This window comes from Macaca fascicularis, chromosome 14, assembly GCF_037993035.2.
Source record: "Macaca fascicularis isolate 582-1 chromosome 14, T2T-MFA8v1.1".
NCBI lineage: Eukaryota > Metazoa > Chordata > Mammalia > Primates > Cercopithecidae > Macaca > Macaca fascicularis.
This window is the reverse complement of record NC_088388.1, coordinates 53,250,881-53,267,246: the sequence shown is the minus strand read 5'-3', so window position 1 is coordinate 53,267,246 and position 16,366 is coordinate 53,250,881. Positions and strand designations below refer to the sequence as shown.

At 43.5% G+C, this 16,366-nt stretch overlaps 1 protein-coding gene across 1 annotated transcript in view; it reads left to right on the top strand.

The window, feature by feature from the left end:
• The window catches only part of PARVA (parvin alpha), a 163,148-nt gene that overhangs the window by 129,047 nt on the left and 17,735 nt on the right, over positions 1 to 16,366 (top strand). The window contains exons 5-8 of the mRNA XM_005578596.5: positions 210 to 350; positions 8,113 to 8,228; positions 12,279 to 12,337; positions 15,213 to 15,232. Coding sequence (XP_005578653.1) covers positions 210 to 350; positions 8,113 to 8,228; positions 12,279 to 12,337; positions 15,213 to 15,232 — 336 coding nt within the window. The remainder of the gene's footprint in view (positions 1 to 209; positions 351 to 8,112; positions 8,229 to 12,278; positions 12,338 to 15,212; positions 15,233 to 16,366) is intronic.

The window sequence follows — 16,366 nt, the reverse complement described above, 5'->3', positions numbered from 1 at the left end:
AGGCTCTTACAGTACTGATGCTGCTGGTGCCACCATAAGGTGATGAGGGGACAGCAGTGTCCCTCTGCTGGTAGGCATCCAGTATCTATTGTTGCGAGAGTGCATGCATGCTTGAGTGCATGAGAGACCGAATAAGTGAGTAAGTGCATGCGGTAGGGTTGTCCGGGGCCCAGCATAACAGCTGTTCTCTTTTCCCTTGTCACCCTCAGAGAAACTGGAGAGCGAGAAGCTAAATGTGGCTGAGGTCACCCAGTCAGAGATTGCTCAGAAGCAAAAACTGCAGACTGTCCTGGAGAAGATCAATGAAACCCTGAAACTTCCTCCCAGAAGCATCAAGTGGAATGTGGATTGTGAGTTGAACAAAGGAAAGGGGCACCATTAAACAATGCCTGTGGTCCCTGCTATGGGGCTTCCCCAAGAAGCCATCCATAAGCTTGGCAGGCTTCAGGGCAGGGGGGCCAAACTCATTTATCTTTGAACAAGATGCTCCGCTTCCTTAGAACTTGGAAGAAGTTCCGTACGTACCCTTGGGGGAAAATAACAAAATGTCAAAATCTCACGTTCCTCTTCTGTAAAAGGCTTTCCATAGAAACCTCATGTGAAATGGCAAAGGGAAGGAAACTCATTCACTGAGCTACTTTCTTCTAAGTCCCAGCTCAGCCTTTTGAGAAAGCTGTTGTCTGCAGCTTGGAGAGGCTTGGAAAGCTGAGGTCCCCACATCCACACAGCTGAGAAGCAGGGAGCAAGGATTCAGCTCTGTCTATTGCAAAGCCCACACCTTTCTAACCCCCCTTCATTTTCTAGAAAGAGCAAAGATATGGCTGAGATCATAGGCACTGGAACAAGATGTTAAAATTCAGTTTTTTACAGCTAGCATAGCTCAGAGACCTCAGAAAGCATACATTGTTAGTTTATAATAATTATTAGTTTATAAATTATTAGTTCATTTGCTGCTTCAAAGGCCTGGTGTCTAATACAGACTTAATGAGTCCCTATCAGAATTAATCGGGATTAGGTGAATCTAGCAATAACAACTGGATTACAAAGTTTATTGTAATAGATAAGAATAGGAACTTAGATTAATAAAAGATTAGATTAGACTGTGTTTTGCCTTTAGGTATTAAGGGGTTAAGTACTATGCTTTATTGCGTCTAACTTATACAACTTAAAATCAACAGCCCCCTACGAATAAAAAAAAGAGAAAAAACCTTTCAAACTTGGGAAAGAAAAAGGCATCTTCACCTCTAAAGTTAGAAACCCAGTAACTGCCAGTCACAATCTCTCCAGCAGGTCTCTAACATCTGACATTGGGGCTGAGACACCAAGTGCCTCCTCAACATAATTACACATTTTCGTGCACAGCGTGATGAGCTACTTTGCACAGCAGTGTGACGCTGGGAACAGGGCACAGGGCATTCTCTGCCCGCAGAGGGAGACACCTGAGGGCAGGAGGAGGGAGGCCTGCTCTGGGCCCTAGATGCTATCAAGGAGAGGGGCTGTTTCCCTGTGTTCCAGGAATGCTAGTATTGTCAATGGGGGAGAACAAGGCAGCGCAGGGAGGTTGATGACTAGTTTGAGAAATGTGTCTGCATTTTAAAAATCCACAGTAGTCATAAACATTAGAGAAGTCCTCTAATGAAGACTGCTGCTTAGTTTGGTTTGATCCTATCTCTTACTCCTTTGAATATGGACCACCTCCCTGTACCCCTCCAAAAAAAAATAAGTCAAACATCATTTAACTTATCATGGCACCCAATCTGGGAAAGGCTGAGATAGAAGAACAGAGTCTTTTATTATTATTATTATTATTATTATTATTATTTTTTTTGTAGAGAGTCTCTCTGTTGCCCAGGCTGGAGTGCAGTGGCGTGACCTCGGCTCACTGCAACCTCCACCTCCCAGGTTCAAGCGATTCTCATGCCTCAGCCTCCCGAGTAGCTAGGATTACAGGCGTGTGCCACCATGCTCAGCTAATTTCTTTTGTATTTTACTAGCTATGGGGTTTCACCATGTTGCCCAGGCAGGTCTCGAACTCCTGAGCTCAGGCAATCCACCCGCCTCGGCCTCCCAGATTGCCAGAATTACAGGCACGAGCCACCACGCCACACCTGGCCTAGAACAGGGTCTTTTAAAGCCACATGAAGAACATTGTCTCCAGCGGCTTTGAATGATTTGTTTGGTTTATGCTTACTTTAATTTCTTATAGGGAAATGTGTGCAAGAAAAATCATCACTCATATTACCATGCTAATCTAACTGTTTTCATTTGTTTGTTTCATTTCACTTGTTTCATTTGTTACTAGTTACATCACTGCATCATTTTGCTTGGTCAAGTCATATACACTTTTTTTTTTTTTTTTTTTTGAGACAGAGTCTTGCTGTGTTGCCCAGGCTGAAGTGAAGTGGCACGATCTCGGCTCACTGCAACCTCTGCCTCCCGGGTTCAAGCAATTCTCCTGCCTCAGCCTCCTTAGTAGCTGGGATTACAGGGGTGCCCCACTACGGCCACCTAATTTTTGTATTTTTAGTAGAGACGGGAATTTGCCATGGTCAGGCTGGTCTCAAAGTCCTGAACTCAGGTCATCCACCCGCCTCGGCCTCCCAAAGTGCCAGGATTACAGGCATGAGCCACTGCACCCGGCCCAAGTCATAATACACTTTTGTGTTTTGTTATTTTTCTCTTGATCTTACATCACACGTATTTTCTACATTCCCTCATGGTCTTTGTAGTTAAAATTTTTGGTAGTTGTTTCTATTTCATAGGGTAGATATCCCATAGTTAACTTAAATCCTAGGTTGATGTTGATGCGTATCCTTTTAGGATGTTTCCCTAACTATTTCTAATATCAGATAGCACAAAACTGAATGTTTAGCTTGTGCCTCTTTTTGCTTCTCTTGAATTACTCCCCTTAGATAGATTTCCAGAACTGAGATGGATTACTAGGTCAGAGGGAATAATTATCTCATCTAGGTGGCTAGCTCCCTGTGATGCCTTGGGGCTTTTGAAGAGCTGGGCTTGTTTACAAAGTCACAGTGGCTGCTTCCATAAGGAATGTGGCAGGCACAACTCCTGGGGGAAAAGTTCTGTCTCCTCCTGTCTCGGTTACCTTCCCTGGATGTAAACCTGAGGACACTGTGGCACCTCTCCGCTTAGGATGAGGGTGGCAGGGACAGGCTGCTGAGTTACCAAGGTCCTTGATCTGGGGCTTTAGGGATTTCTTCCTTTTTTTTTTTTTTTTTTTTCTAATTCACAACAGTAATTTTCATTATTGAAAATTTACAAAGTGCAGATAAAATAAATTTAAATATTTACATTTAACATTTATTATGCTTATTGTATGTCTTGTACTCTTCTAAACACTTTATGTATTTTAATCTTTGTAATCTTCACTCACCCATCTGAAGTAAGAATTATTTTATTCCCATGTTACAGATGGGAAAATCGGGGGAAAGAGAGGTTAAGAAACTATGAAGGTAACCTTCATGAGGGCAGGGACTTTTGTCTTTTCACTGCCCACCTAGAGACAAGAACCACGAACACTGTGCTGTGTTCAAGTTCTGTGTGTGTCTGTACATGTGTAATAAGTAGTGTATAATATTTTATATATGTATATATAAAAAACTTTTAACAAAAATGAGATCAACCTGTTTATGTTGTTTGGAAGATGTATATATTGACAGATCATTAAATATTCTTCTATATGTCACTTTTAATACTATATAATGTGACATTATATGGATCTACCACAATTTATTTAACTGATAATGGATTTTTAGATTGTTTTCCGTTTTCCCACTGATATTAATACAGCTGGATGCATTCTCCCTGCTTGTAGCCATAATTACTTCTTTAGGATAAATACCCAAGAGTGGTATTTTAGGGCCAAAGGGTGGGAGCATTTTTAAAGTCATAATACATAATGTTAAATTACCTCCAGAAAAATTACACCAATTTCTGTTTCCACCACAGGACATGTCTGGAAGACTATTTCTAACTCGACGGCCTTGTTTTAAATACTGCTTTCCCGCCCTAGAGTGACACTTAGCCTTGCAGCTGCGGTTCCTGGCTTGCATAGTGAGGCCCAAGTGCTTGCTCTTATCCCGTATGTTGCCCTCCTGACTTGACTGCAGGCACATGTTGGTCTCAGCTTCTGTTGAGCACCAGGGAAAAAAATCCCAGGAGCTGTGTTGAGAGGCAGCAATGATGAGGGTGCACAGATGTTCAACAGTGGGTAGACTGTTTTAATTGAAAAAATGGCATATTTTTATTCTAAAGAATATTTCAAAATAGGAAAAAAGGCTGGGCACTGTGGCTCACACCTGTAATCCCAGCACTTTGGAAGGCCAAGGTGGGTGGATCACCTGAGGTCAGGACTTTGAGACCAGCCTGGCCAAATGGCAAAACCCCATCTCTACTAAAAAATACAAAAATTAGCCCAGCATGGTGGCACATACCTGTAATCCCAGCTACTCGGGAGACTGAGGCAGGAGATTCACTTGAACCCGGGAGGTGGAGCTTGCAGTGAGCCAAGATTGTGCCAGTGCACTCCAGCCTGGGTGACAGAATGAGACTCCGTCTCAAAAAAAAAAGAAAAAAGAGGGAAAAAAAAAAAAAAAAAAACTATCAGGCTGGGCACAGTGGCTCACACCTGTAATCCCAGCACTTCGGGAGGCCAAGGTGGGTGGATCACCTGAGGTCAAGAGTTTGAGACTAGCCTGGCCAACATGGTGAAACTCTGTCTCTACTAAAAGCACAAAAATTAGCCAGGCATGGTGGCACGTACCTATAATCCCAGCTACTCAGGAGGCTGAGTCGGGAGAATCCCTTGAACCCGGGAGGTGTTGGTTGCAGTGAGCTGAGATCCAGTCATTGCACTTCAACCTGGATGACAAGAGCAAAACTCCACCCCCCCCCAAAAAAAAAACTATCTTTCCACTCTAGCATAACTATTTTCATTTTTTAAAATATATTCCTTTCCAAATCCCACATTTGTGTGTGTATATGTAGATATACATACATTTGTATATGCTTTTATGTATGCATATATCCATAAATGTATATTTATAGCTATGTATATTACATACATATACACATGTATATAGATATATAGACATATATACACATACACACATATATATAGGTATACTGTCTTACCTATGACTTTCAATGCATGTAAACTATTCATTATGTGGACATACCATAACTTCTTAAAGCAGTAGTTATTCAACTATGGTTGGTCCAAAACTAGAGATTTGCAAGGAGAAACTCTAGCATCACCAAGGAGAAGACAAGAAGTCATGGGTAGGCTGTAGGCTGCAGTTAGGACTCCAGAATCCTCACTTTCACCAGAGCAGTTGTACTTTTTTCATGAGTTTTAACTATCTACTTCTAGAACAAAGGATTTCTGTGCTTAATATTAAAAAGTTTGAAAAATGCTGATCTAAACCATCCTCTTGTTATTGGACATAGTGTTTTCCAGGGTTTTAAAAAATTATAGTATATTACACAGTAACATCTTAGTACACGTAGTGTAGTATGTATGTGTGTGAGACTATAGACTCTTTCTTTCTTAAAAAATCCCAGGAGGATAGAGCATTCATTGAACAAGTCTGACATCTATATGATGCTTACGATATAGCTCTGCATTGCTCACCAAGACAGTGGAGATGGTGTACAATGTCACCAGGGGATAAGAACAACTTGTTTGATCACAACTTTTCTAGCATTATGTTTTGCCATTAAAGGGGAGAGGGGTAGCAAATGTTCTTACAACCCTCACTGACACCAGGTAGTGGGCCGGTAGTTCTGATCATTAGAGCAAACCTGGATTGGCCTCTGATGGTGACCACACCATGTCAGTGGGTCACAGTGGGTCAGTGCCACATCAGGATCTTTGTTTGAGGCTGTAAGTCTGAGTAAAACTTAGCTAACAAGGCCCGAAAGCCCAAAATTGAAACCTTCTGGAAGGCTAGGAGTTCAGAGCAGTTCAGCTTCTGTTTGTGGTGATGGTGAGCTGCTGTTCATAATCAGTAGAAAACCTTCTTTGAAGTAGCAGTGATAACAAGAAACCCTAATGAGTTACAAAGGAATGTCTGAATCATTCTCTTTTCTTAGTGGTTTCTCAAAGCTTCTGCTAAAGCAGACTCACTGATCCCAGGGAAGACAGAATGACATCCTAATAATGGGCCTAGTGCATGCAAAGTACACAAAATAGGCATTTTTTTTTGTTATTCCCTTAAATGCCCCCTGTAATGAAGAGCCATGAAGCTGGTAGGACTGTGAAGGCAGGCAAAATATCTGGTGAATCTTGCCTTTGATGAGAAAGAAAGGGAAGAAAGCTGGCATGTTTTAGTTGCCTAGGTGCCAGGTAATTTCACATAAGGTATAATAAAAAAATATCAGCCATCCCTGGGCACGTGCTGTGTTCCAGGAGCATCAGAGAGAAAACTCCCAGGAGACATGTTGAGAGGCAGGAATGATAGGGGCGCACAAATGTTCAACAGTGGCTAGAATTTGTTTTAATTGAAAAGATGGCAGATTTTTATTCTAAAGAATATTTTGAAATAGGAAAAAAATTAAGACTATCCACTCCAGTGTAACTATTTTCTTTTTTTTTTTTTTTTAATGAAATGTTTTGGGAAATCATTACAACCTGTACATCCACATAGGTTCTGTTACTTCCATTTGTAAATATGAGCAAATTAAGGCTCAGAGGCCTTCGGTGGCCTAGCCTACCCAAGGCCATGTAGCCAGTAAATAAATGGTAGATTATAAAGTTAGAATTCAGGCTCCAGTCTGCCTGACCCCCTGTGCACCTCACTGAGTCTTTTTCTCCTCATCTAGTGAGAAAACTACAACCCAGTGTGACCCAGCCTTCTCTGGTGTAAATGGCTTGACTTTAACATGACTCAGCAGCTTTGGCAGCGCCCTGGCTCAGTAACATCCCGTCCCAGCTGCTCCTTAAAGGGCATTGCCTACAGTGACCATAGTGACACTCACGGAAGTAACATAGCCCTTTGAATGTCTCTCTCATGCCTTCTTCCAAGGATCTTAAAACCCTGAACCAAGGAAGAGACCTAGTGTTCCTGACTCAGAGTTTATTTATTAAGGGCCTGCTTTGTGTACAATCTTGAGACACGTGTAGTAGTGATAATCCAAAGTTCATGGTTAAGTGGGAAGGGAAAAGGAGTGCAGAGCAGACATGCTTATGGTGATTGGAGTGGAGTGGGCAGGGACATGGGACTGGGCGAGAGCTGATCTGAGCTCAGAACTCAGCAGTTGTCAGGGTCCTGATGGGAACCTGGGATTAGAGAAGTGCTACATTGGAAATGTGGCAATAATAGACCCAAGAAGGAGCCCCATGGGACCTGGCAAAGAACTGAGGGAGCCAGGCATGGTGGCACATCCCTGTAGTCCCAGCTACTCCACAAAGGCCAAGGCGGGAGGATTGCTTGAGCCTAGGAGTTCAAGGCTGCAGTGAGCTAGGATTGTGCCACTGTACTCCAGCCTAAGCAACAGAGCAAGACCCTGCTTCAAAAGTAAGAAAGATTTGAGGGGGCCCAGAGTGAGGCCTGTGATGACCACAGGTGTCCCCTGACCCTCAGGCATGGTATAAAGGGACATTGGGTGGATATATTAGGCTGCTCATGTATTGCCATTAAGAAAGGCATGAGGCTGGGTAATTTATAAATAAAAGAGGTTTAATTGGCCAGCATCTGCGTGGCTTCTAGGGAGGCCTCAGGGACCTGTAACTCATGGCAGAAGGCAAAGTGGGAACAGGCACTTCATATGGCAAAAGCAGGAGCAAGAGAGAGAGTGGGCGGCGGGAAGGTGCCATATACTTTTCAACCACCAAATCACATGTGAGAGTACAAGTGTACTTATCACCAAGGGGATGGCACTAAGCCATTCATGAGGGATCCACCCCCACGATCCAAATATCTCCCACCAGGCCCCACCTCCAACACTGGGGATTACATTTCAGCATGAGATTTGGGCAGGGACAAATATCCAAACTCTATCAGTGGGGTACTGCTACACTTTGAACATCTGCTTATATTGCCTAGAACCCAGAAGAAGATACTGTAATTTTTCAATCTTCTTTCATTTCAGCTGTTCATGCCAAGAGCCTGGTGGCCATCTTACACCTGCTCGTCGCTCTGTCTCAGTATTTCCGGGCACCAATTCGACTCCCAGACCATGTTTCCATCCAAGTGGTTGTGGTCCAGGTAAGACAGATAACACTACAAACATCTGTGTCTTTAAAGAGTCGTAGAGGTGGAGTTCCTGTGGTGCGTCGAGTAGGTCATTAGAAGGATGGCTGCATGAAGGCTGAGTGAGCCTGGGTGTGCAGTATATTGGGAGGCACTGAGTGAGCTTTCTGTTGCGTGTTGGCTTCCCCTGGTAAGTGTATACAAGATGGAAGAGCGTGTGCTTGTGTATAGATAGCTTTGTGTGGGGTATGTGCCTATGGCTTATGTGTTTTTGTCTGTGAGTTTTCTGTGTAACGTGTAGTTGAGGGTGTGTGGTATGTATGTGTGCTGTGTGTCATGGGGTCAGGAGGAAAGTGTGTGTGTGTGTGTGTGCGTGTGTGTGTGTACAGGAGTGTACAGGTGCCCTGCAAATCATGGAGAATCATACTATTTTGGTTAAACAAATGATACTTAGGTATGGGGAGAAAGATATCTGTGCATATGAGGGAGTGTGTGTGTACATATGCATGTGTTTGAGAGAGACCCCAACTGGTCATGTCTGTATTGAAGGCACTGCCCCTTTTCACCCACCCACAGAAGCACAGCTGGGATCTCAAGTCATCTTTTCCAGATTGTTGGATGGAATTTCCATTCACATATGGCTGTGTAATTTCCACAATGAGGGTGTGCTCTCTCCCTGTGACTATCTCACTCTGCTCCTAACCCCATTAAATACCCAAATTCAATTTTATTTTCCAACTTTATACCCATTTAGCAAAAGGTCATCCTTTTGTTTGCTTGTTTCTGTTCTTTTCCAAATAAACATGCAGCGAGGGAGAGTGCTCCATCTAAGCAGCTCCCTGGCGATCCAGGCTCTGGAATAGGGAATGATAACAGTGGCTGTGCCATCCCTTGGTGAGAAAAAGCCTGGAGGGCTGGTAGACTTTGCCCGATCAGATCAGGCCAGATTAACGGATTTGTTTCTTCCACACCTCTGGGTACTTAACTCCACTAAGCATCAAGAAGGTATAACAGGAATATGACACCTCGGCCCTGCCTGCTGAGGAGATAGGACTACAAATAAGAAGCAGAGAGGGCTCATAGAAAATGGGAATATGTGTGGCTCAGATACTGACTGCCACTGGCCAAAAGGTCCTAATTGTCCTTGTTATTGAGCTCTTCAGTTGTATCAAACATGGCACTAAGCATTTTATGTCTGCTATGGATATGTGGCCAACTCAGAGTACTCTGGTTCAAGCATCTTCCTAGTGAGTCCAGGTCATCTCTATCGTGTTATTTTTACCAATCAGTAATGCGTGAATACAATTCTTTATGTTTTTAAGAAGTACAATTAGGGAGGCAGGGATGAATAGGTGAATGTGGTCCCTATAGGTGGGAGCACAGAGAGTTTTAGGTACATGTCACTGTACATTTGTCAAAACCAATAGAATGGACAGCACCAAGAGTGAACCCTAATGTCAACTATAGACTTTGGGTGATAGTGACAACCATATCAATTATAAGCTCATCAGTTGTTAAAAGTGTATCATTCTGGTGTAGGATATTGAAAGTGGGTGAGGCCATGTATGTGTCAGGGCAGGGAATATATAGGAAATCTCTGGAAATGTCTGTACCTTCCTCTCAATTTTGCTGTGAACCTCAGACTGCTCTGGAAAATATAGTCTTTTTTTTTTTTTAATCAGGGTTCCTGGAACAGTTCATGAAAGAATACTTTAAAAGTGACCATATATCACTAACATTGAAATTTAAAAAAATTATTTTCATAAGTAAACATACTGTTGTTATATTCATTTATACTAGCTCTCTTATCACTAGAGGAGATAAATACTTTTATTTAAATTGCCCTTCTTTATCTTCTCTTTTGTGACAAATCCAGTCCAGTTCTTTGTGCATAAATTTGTTGAACATCTTAAGACTTTTCTTATCTGCTAGAATAAACAGCCTCTAACAGAAATAATAAAATCTGCCTGTTGGAATTACTACAGACTGAACAACAACTGAAAATGTGAACAGGAGAGAGGGCGCTTCTATTTTGAAACAGTGGTCATTGCAAGCCTTGTCTCCTGCCTTATTTTGAGCACAATTATAGGCCATCAGAAGGCTGTTGTCGGTTTAATTTCTCCCGTAGGCTGTTTTGTTAGCATGAGGGAGAAAAGAGGACATGTTCCATAAAATGGCATTAATGCACGTCAGGTTTTATGGGGTGTTTTTGCTTTATCAAGTTGAACAGGCACAGAAGCAAGACTCAGAATTGGTGGTGAGTCACAGACTGAACCACAGGGAGAACTCTTTAGGGAACAAATAATGGGTGGAGGTGAATCACGATGCTGTGTGAGGGGTTATTTAACCCAGATTTCTTTTCCATTCTATGCAGAAGCGTTTAATTTTGCATAAAGTTGGAGGTGAGGTTTTATCTCTGAATGGCCATGCAGGACAAGGACACAGATTCCATTAGCCCCACATGAAAACATTGCCTGTGTTGAAAGTGCATGTGGAAAGAAGTCCTGATTTATCTTCACCTGGTCCTCTTTAAATGATTGATTTTTTTTTTCTTTTACCTCCTTTTTTTGTTTTGATCAGTCCATTCTTAATCTAAGCCAGATAGATTCTTGGCCTTATCCAGCTCTTCCTTTCTTCTGTAAAAGTATTTTGCAAGGACGCTGGGTTCTGTGGCTGTTTGTGGAACTTTGGGCAGGAGGCTCGAGAAGGCAGGGCTCAGGTGAGCCACCCATGTGCAGAGGCTCCTTCCTTCTTCACACTCATCTCAGCCTTGGGGAAGGTGCATTTGCTTTGTCAGTGCTTGCTGTGTCACAGCATCCTCCAGGTGTCTGGTGCTGGTGGTAGAGGGACCTAGTAGGATGAATCTCCCACCTCACACCCATCAGAAAGTCTTCCCGAACCCCAACATTACCTCCTTCATCAGCTCCCATGCCCACACAGTGCTATTTAAACCCTCCAAACTGGCACCCAGAGCTGCCCCAACTGGTGGCGGCCGCCCTCCCCCGGAGGGCCTCTGGAACACATTTGTGCATCCTGCCTCTGCCTCTTGGCAGGGCCATTCCTCCCATTGAAATAACCCCTTCTCAGTGTCCAGCTCTAGCGCCCCCTCCACTTGGAAGGTTTCTCTGACCATTCTAGCTAAAAGTGCTTGCTCCTGGCCTACGTTCAGCACTTTCTGCAGAGAGTGACCACGTAATCTATTATTCATGACACTTTTGAGATGAAAGCGAATCTTACTAATATGCTGGGACATCAGGGGGATAAACCGGGACTGTTTTGGGGAAACCATTCAGGTGTCTGCTTCATCTACCCCGATTGACTCTAAGCTCTTCAAGGGCAGAAACTATATCATATACTCCATAGTATTTGTTCTAACTCCAGCACAGGGCCTTGTACACAGAAGGCACTGATTAATGAACTAAACAAGAAAGAGGATAAGTTGATGGGAGAAGGGTGGACAGATGATGGATGGATGGACGGTTGGATGGATGGATGGACGGATGAGTTTCTAACATACTTAACCTTTTCTCAGAGAATAAGCTAGTTACCTGAGTGACAACTGTACTCCTTATTTAAAAGCTCCCATACTTATCAGTTAAGGAAAAAAAAAAAAAAAACCCTCTCTATTGTCTGAATTCCCTGAGTTGGCCTCAGTTCCTCCACCCAGCCCCCCAGTTAAATGTGTTTCTCAGCTTCCCTCTGTGGCCCCAGCTGGAGGGCAGACACACCCTGGCCTTCATTTCCATTTGGTTTATTGTGGATTACTCCAGGAGGCAAACAGTTTGCTTCCAGCAGAATGTCTTCCAATAAAGAAAGGAAAGATTCACCATCCAAGAAACAGCCTACTTGTTTGGACTAAACACTAATTGCACTTGCGTCCTAATGGTTCAGTCCAGTCCCAGAAAATCAGGACCTCCTTTCACTTCCAGCATTATCTTATCTCGGGTACATTTCTTAAACACCAGTAACTTTCTCAATGTCAGGAATGCTCATCAGTGTTTCTGTATTTTTCTAAAGCATAGTTTTCTCTTCTCCTCCCAACCCCTTTCCCCACCCCCATTTCAGAAACGAGAAGGAATCCTCCAGTCTCGGCAAATCCAAGAGGAAATAACTGGTAACACAGAGTATGTCAACACCATTGTTGCCAGCGATTCTGTAATGGAACACAGATGTTTCTCCGAAATTCATCCATTTGCTGATATTTAGTTTTCATTTATTGGGATTGCAGGAGGGATTAGACTTCAGCCAATGATTATAGTTTAGCCTTTTCCATGCATTCAAAACATGCCTCTCAATGCTTAAGGTACAAACTTGGGTGGGGAAGTGGGGAGAGGGAATTAGCAGTGATTGAAAAATTCTAATTTTGTGCCACTCCAGGAAAAAGTGTGCCCAAAAAAAGCCAACCCAGCATGAAATCGTCATGCCATAAACACTAGGTTGAATTTAAATTGTTAACCTTCAAAAGGACGTTTTTCTTCCTTTTTTGAATCGATTTATTTGGTCACGTGCCATGACCCAGAAAGCCTCTCTCCCTTAGAGTTGTCTTTTGGTTTAGGGTGGTTTTTTTCCCCATTTATTTTTAGAAATTGGGATATTAGAACCTATCAAAAGTTTACCCTGGGGAACAGGAGTTTTGTCCTCAAGCAGAAAAAAAATGGATAGTGTGAGGTAAGTTTGTGATCACAAGAACTGAGCCCTGGCCCATGCAAAGCCAGGCAGTTAGCTTTCAGCACCCCTGCTCCCCAGACTTTTCTCTGAGGCCCCCTTCAACAAGAGCAGCGTAGTGCAAAGAGCAGAGGCTGCAAAGCCAACCCAACTTGAGTTCAAATCCAGGCTCTGCCACTTGCTCACCAGGTGAGTCCCTTAACCTCTCTGACCTCAGTTTCCCCACCCAGAGAGGTAGGGAGGATTTATTGTGGTCACACTTGTGACTTCGTTCCTTTACCCTCTGAAGCTGCTGTTCCAGCTTTTCTCCAGCACAACTGACCCTTAACTCCCAAGCCCATCCAGTCTCTAGGAGGTTCCCGCCCTCTCCACAGCCATGGCTGCCACAGGAGTCCAGGGCACTGCCCATCTAGATCACATTGTGTACATGGCTTAACAAGGACTAAGGCGCATGGGCATTCCAGGCCAAGACTAGGGGCAAGAGATGTAGAGTGGCCTTTCCCAAGATGCCCTGTTTATGGCCGATGGAGACCCCATCAAGCAGCCTCCATATACCTCAGAGGCCAGTCTTGGTAGCCAAAGGGTCAACTGATCTATAGGGCATACCTTGGCCTTGGTTCTGTGAGGGATGGGAGGAGCCAGGCCTGCTGGAAAAGGAGAATTCCTCACTGTCCCACTGCCCACCACCCCTCCCCCATGCTGGGCTTGCCTGTGCCCACTATTTCACCTCTGGGAAAGAAGACGACAGAGCAGAGAGGAGCATGGCCTGGGAGAAACTCCCAAACCAGGGAGTGTGAAGTTTCAGATTATTGAATAATCTCTCGGATGCATGTTATGCTTTCTATGGCCCCTTTCTCTGCCCCAAAGATATAAACATGGATGCAATGTCCTAATAATGACAACACGGTACAATTTATGGGGCACTTTCCTATCTATTGATGTTCATAGTAAACACATGTAGCCATGATTACACCCACTAAAACCCTACAGCCCAAGGGTGTGGAAGGAGACTGTGCCCTTGGTTTACCCAGCACTTAACTCCAAGTTCATTCTTCTTTCCAGTGCACTGCTTGCATGTGCTCACTTAGTGGGTGACAGGTGTGCAGATGGATAAACCAATATATAATAATCATTATGAGAACCAAAAGTGTATTTGGAAAAAAGTGTTTTCAGCATTTACTACATACTAGGAATTATGCTGCAATATTTCTAGATATTAAATCATTTAATAATCACAACATCCGATTGAAGTATTTACCATAATTATCTTCATTTTAGAGATGAGAGACCTGGTGCCCAGAAAGGTTCATTAGCTTGCCCAAGGTCACTGTATGAGTTTGTTTTCACGCTGCTGATAAAGACATACCTGAAACTGGGAATGAAAAAGGGTTTAATTGGACTTACAGTTCCACGTGGCTGGAGAGGCCTCAGAATCATGACAGGAGGCAAAAGGCTCTTCTTACATGGTGGTGGCAAGAGAAAATGAGGAAGAAGCAAAAGAGGAAACCCTGATAAACCCATCAGATCTCATGAGAATTATTCATTATCACAAGAATAGCATGGGAAAGACCAGTTTCAATTAGTCTTTTCATGATTCAATTACTTCCCCCTACGTCCCTCACAACACGTGGGAATTCTGGGAGATACAGTTCAGGTTGAGATTTGGGTAGGGACACAGCCAAACCGTATCAGTCACACAGCAAAAAAATCACTCAATCACTCGGTGCAATTTGAACCTCAATGATCTGTCTTTAAAGCTTGTGCTCTTGATACTATGCTGCTTCTCTGCTATGAGTGTGGTTCCAGTTCCTGCACTCTTTGAGAAAACCTACCCTGGGTCAATGGTAGGTGCATCTTGGTGGGTACTACAGGATGGACAGGAGAGAAACAAAGCTGACCTGCCCACAGCAACCTAGGCAGTAAAATTCTACATTGAGGGGTTGTCTGAGCTCACTCATAAGAATCCTAAGACTTTCTGGTTGGAAATCTTCAGCCCCCTGAGTCCGATATTCTTTAACTACAAGCAATAATATGATTTTATTTAAGGCAAAAAGTAATCCTTTGGGCATCACTGTGCCAGATTTTGCATTACACCACTATGTCCGTGTAACGGGGAAAAAATGGGTGGTAATGTGGTAAAGTCTCAATAATTGGAGGCCGTGCAGAATAAAATGTCAATGGAAGGAGGCTTTTTGAGTTCCTCAACCAAGGGCAGGTGGGTGGCAGGCAGCATGGGGTGGGCTTCCAGCAATGATGGAGTGTCCCTTCAGAGGATTGGCCTCTTGTAAGGGACAAGAAAAGAGTCACACTATTTTCTTTCTCTTTTTCCTCCAGGGCTCTTTCCGGGAGGCATGGTAAGTCGCATAAGAATGTCCCCTGGCACTGGTGGCTGCACTGGGGCTTTAGTTAATTCTGCAGCAGCTGGGAAGAACAGGCCCTCAGCTTGCCACCTGGATATATGTCTGCACCAGCCTGGCTGACATGGCCAGTTGGGTTGGGAGGGACAGCTTACTGGTGGGAAGAAGACTACCTACACCTGCGCAGTCATCTTGAAATTTATCAGGCCATTGACCTTGCCATTTATGAAGCACTTTTGCAGCTATTGTTGTTCACAGTAAACATATGAAGCCACGATTATACCCCCTGAGACCCCACAGCCCAAGGGTGAGGGAGGAGATTATGATCTTGGTTTATCCAGCACTTAACTCCAAGTTGTTTATTCTTTCCAGTACACTACTTGCAAGTGCTTATTTAGTGAATGATAGGTGTGCAGATGGATAAACCAATATAATAATCATAAAGAGAACCAAAAGTGTCCTCCGAAAAAAAATGTTTTGAGCATTTACTATGTCCTAGGAAGTATGCTAAAGTATTTCTAGATATTAAGTCATCTAATGCTTATAACATCCCACTGAAATATTTACTGTAATTATCCTTATTTTAGAGATGAGAGACCTGGAGCCCAGAAAGATTCATTAGCTTGCCCGAGGCTTCTGGATGGGTCCTGGGCATTTTCAGGGCAGGTTTGCACTAATTATCTCATGCAAATAAAGGAAGACATGCACGAACACAGGGACTGTCCCCTCTCACCACTCTGTCCTTCTAGAGACTGTCTTCTCTTCCTTCCCTCATCGCAGCTCCTAACATAGAGGCTGCAGCAAGGAGAATCCCTGCAGGGAGCATGGCTTTGCTATTTTCTATGATCCTGATATTTACTGTGGGTAATATTTTGAAATATTTCAACCATGCTAAAAATTATTCCCTTCAGGAGACCATGTCGGAGTTTACAGAGCACGCGCATGCTTGTTCTCACCCTTCATCCTCATGACAAACCTAAGGGAGGGTTATTTTTAAAATAACATTCTATAGAAGAGGAAACTAAGGCACAAAGAGTTGAAGCGGCCTAGATCACTTAAGAGGAAGAGCTCATACCCCATCCTGGAGCTCCCTGGCTCCCAGCCCTCTTCTCTGTGCCCTCTGCCAGCTTG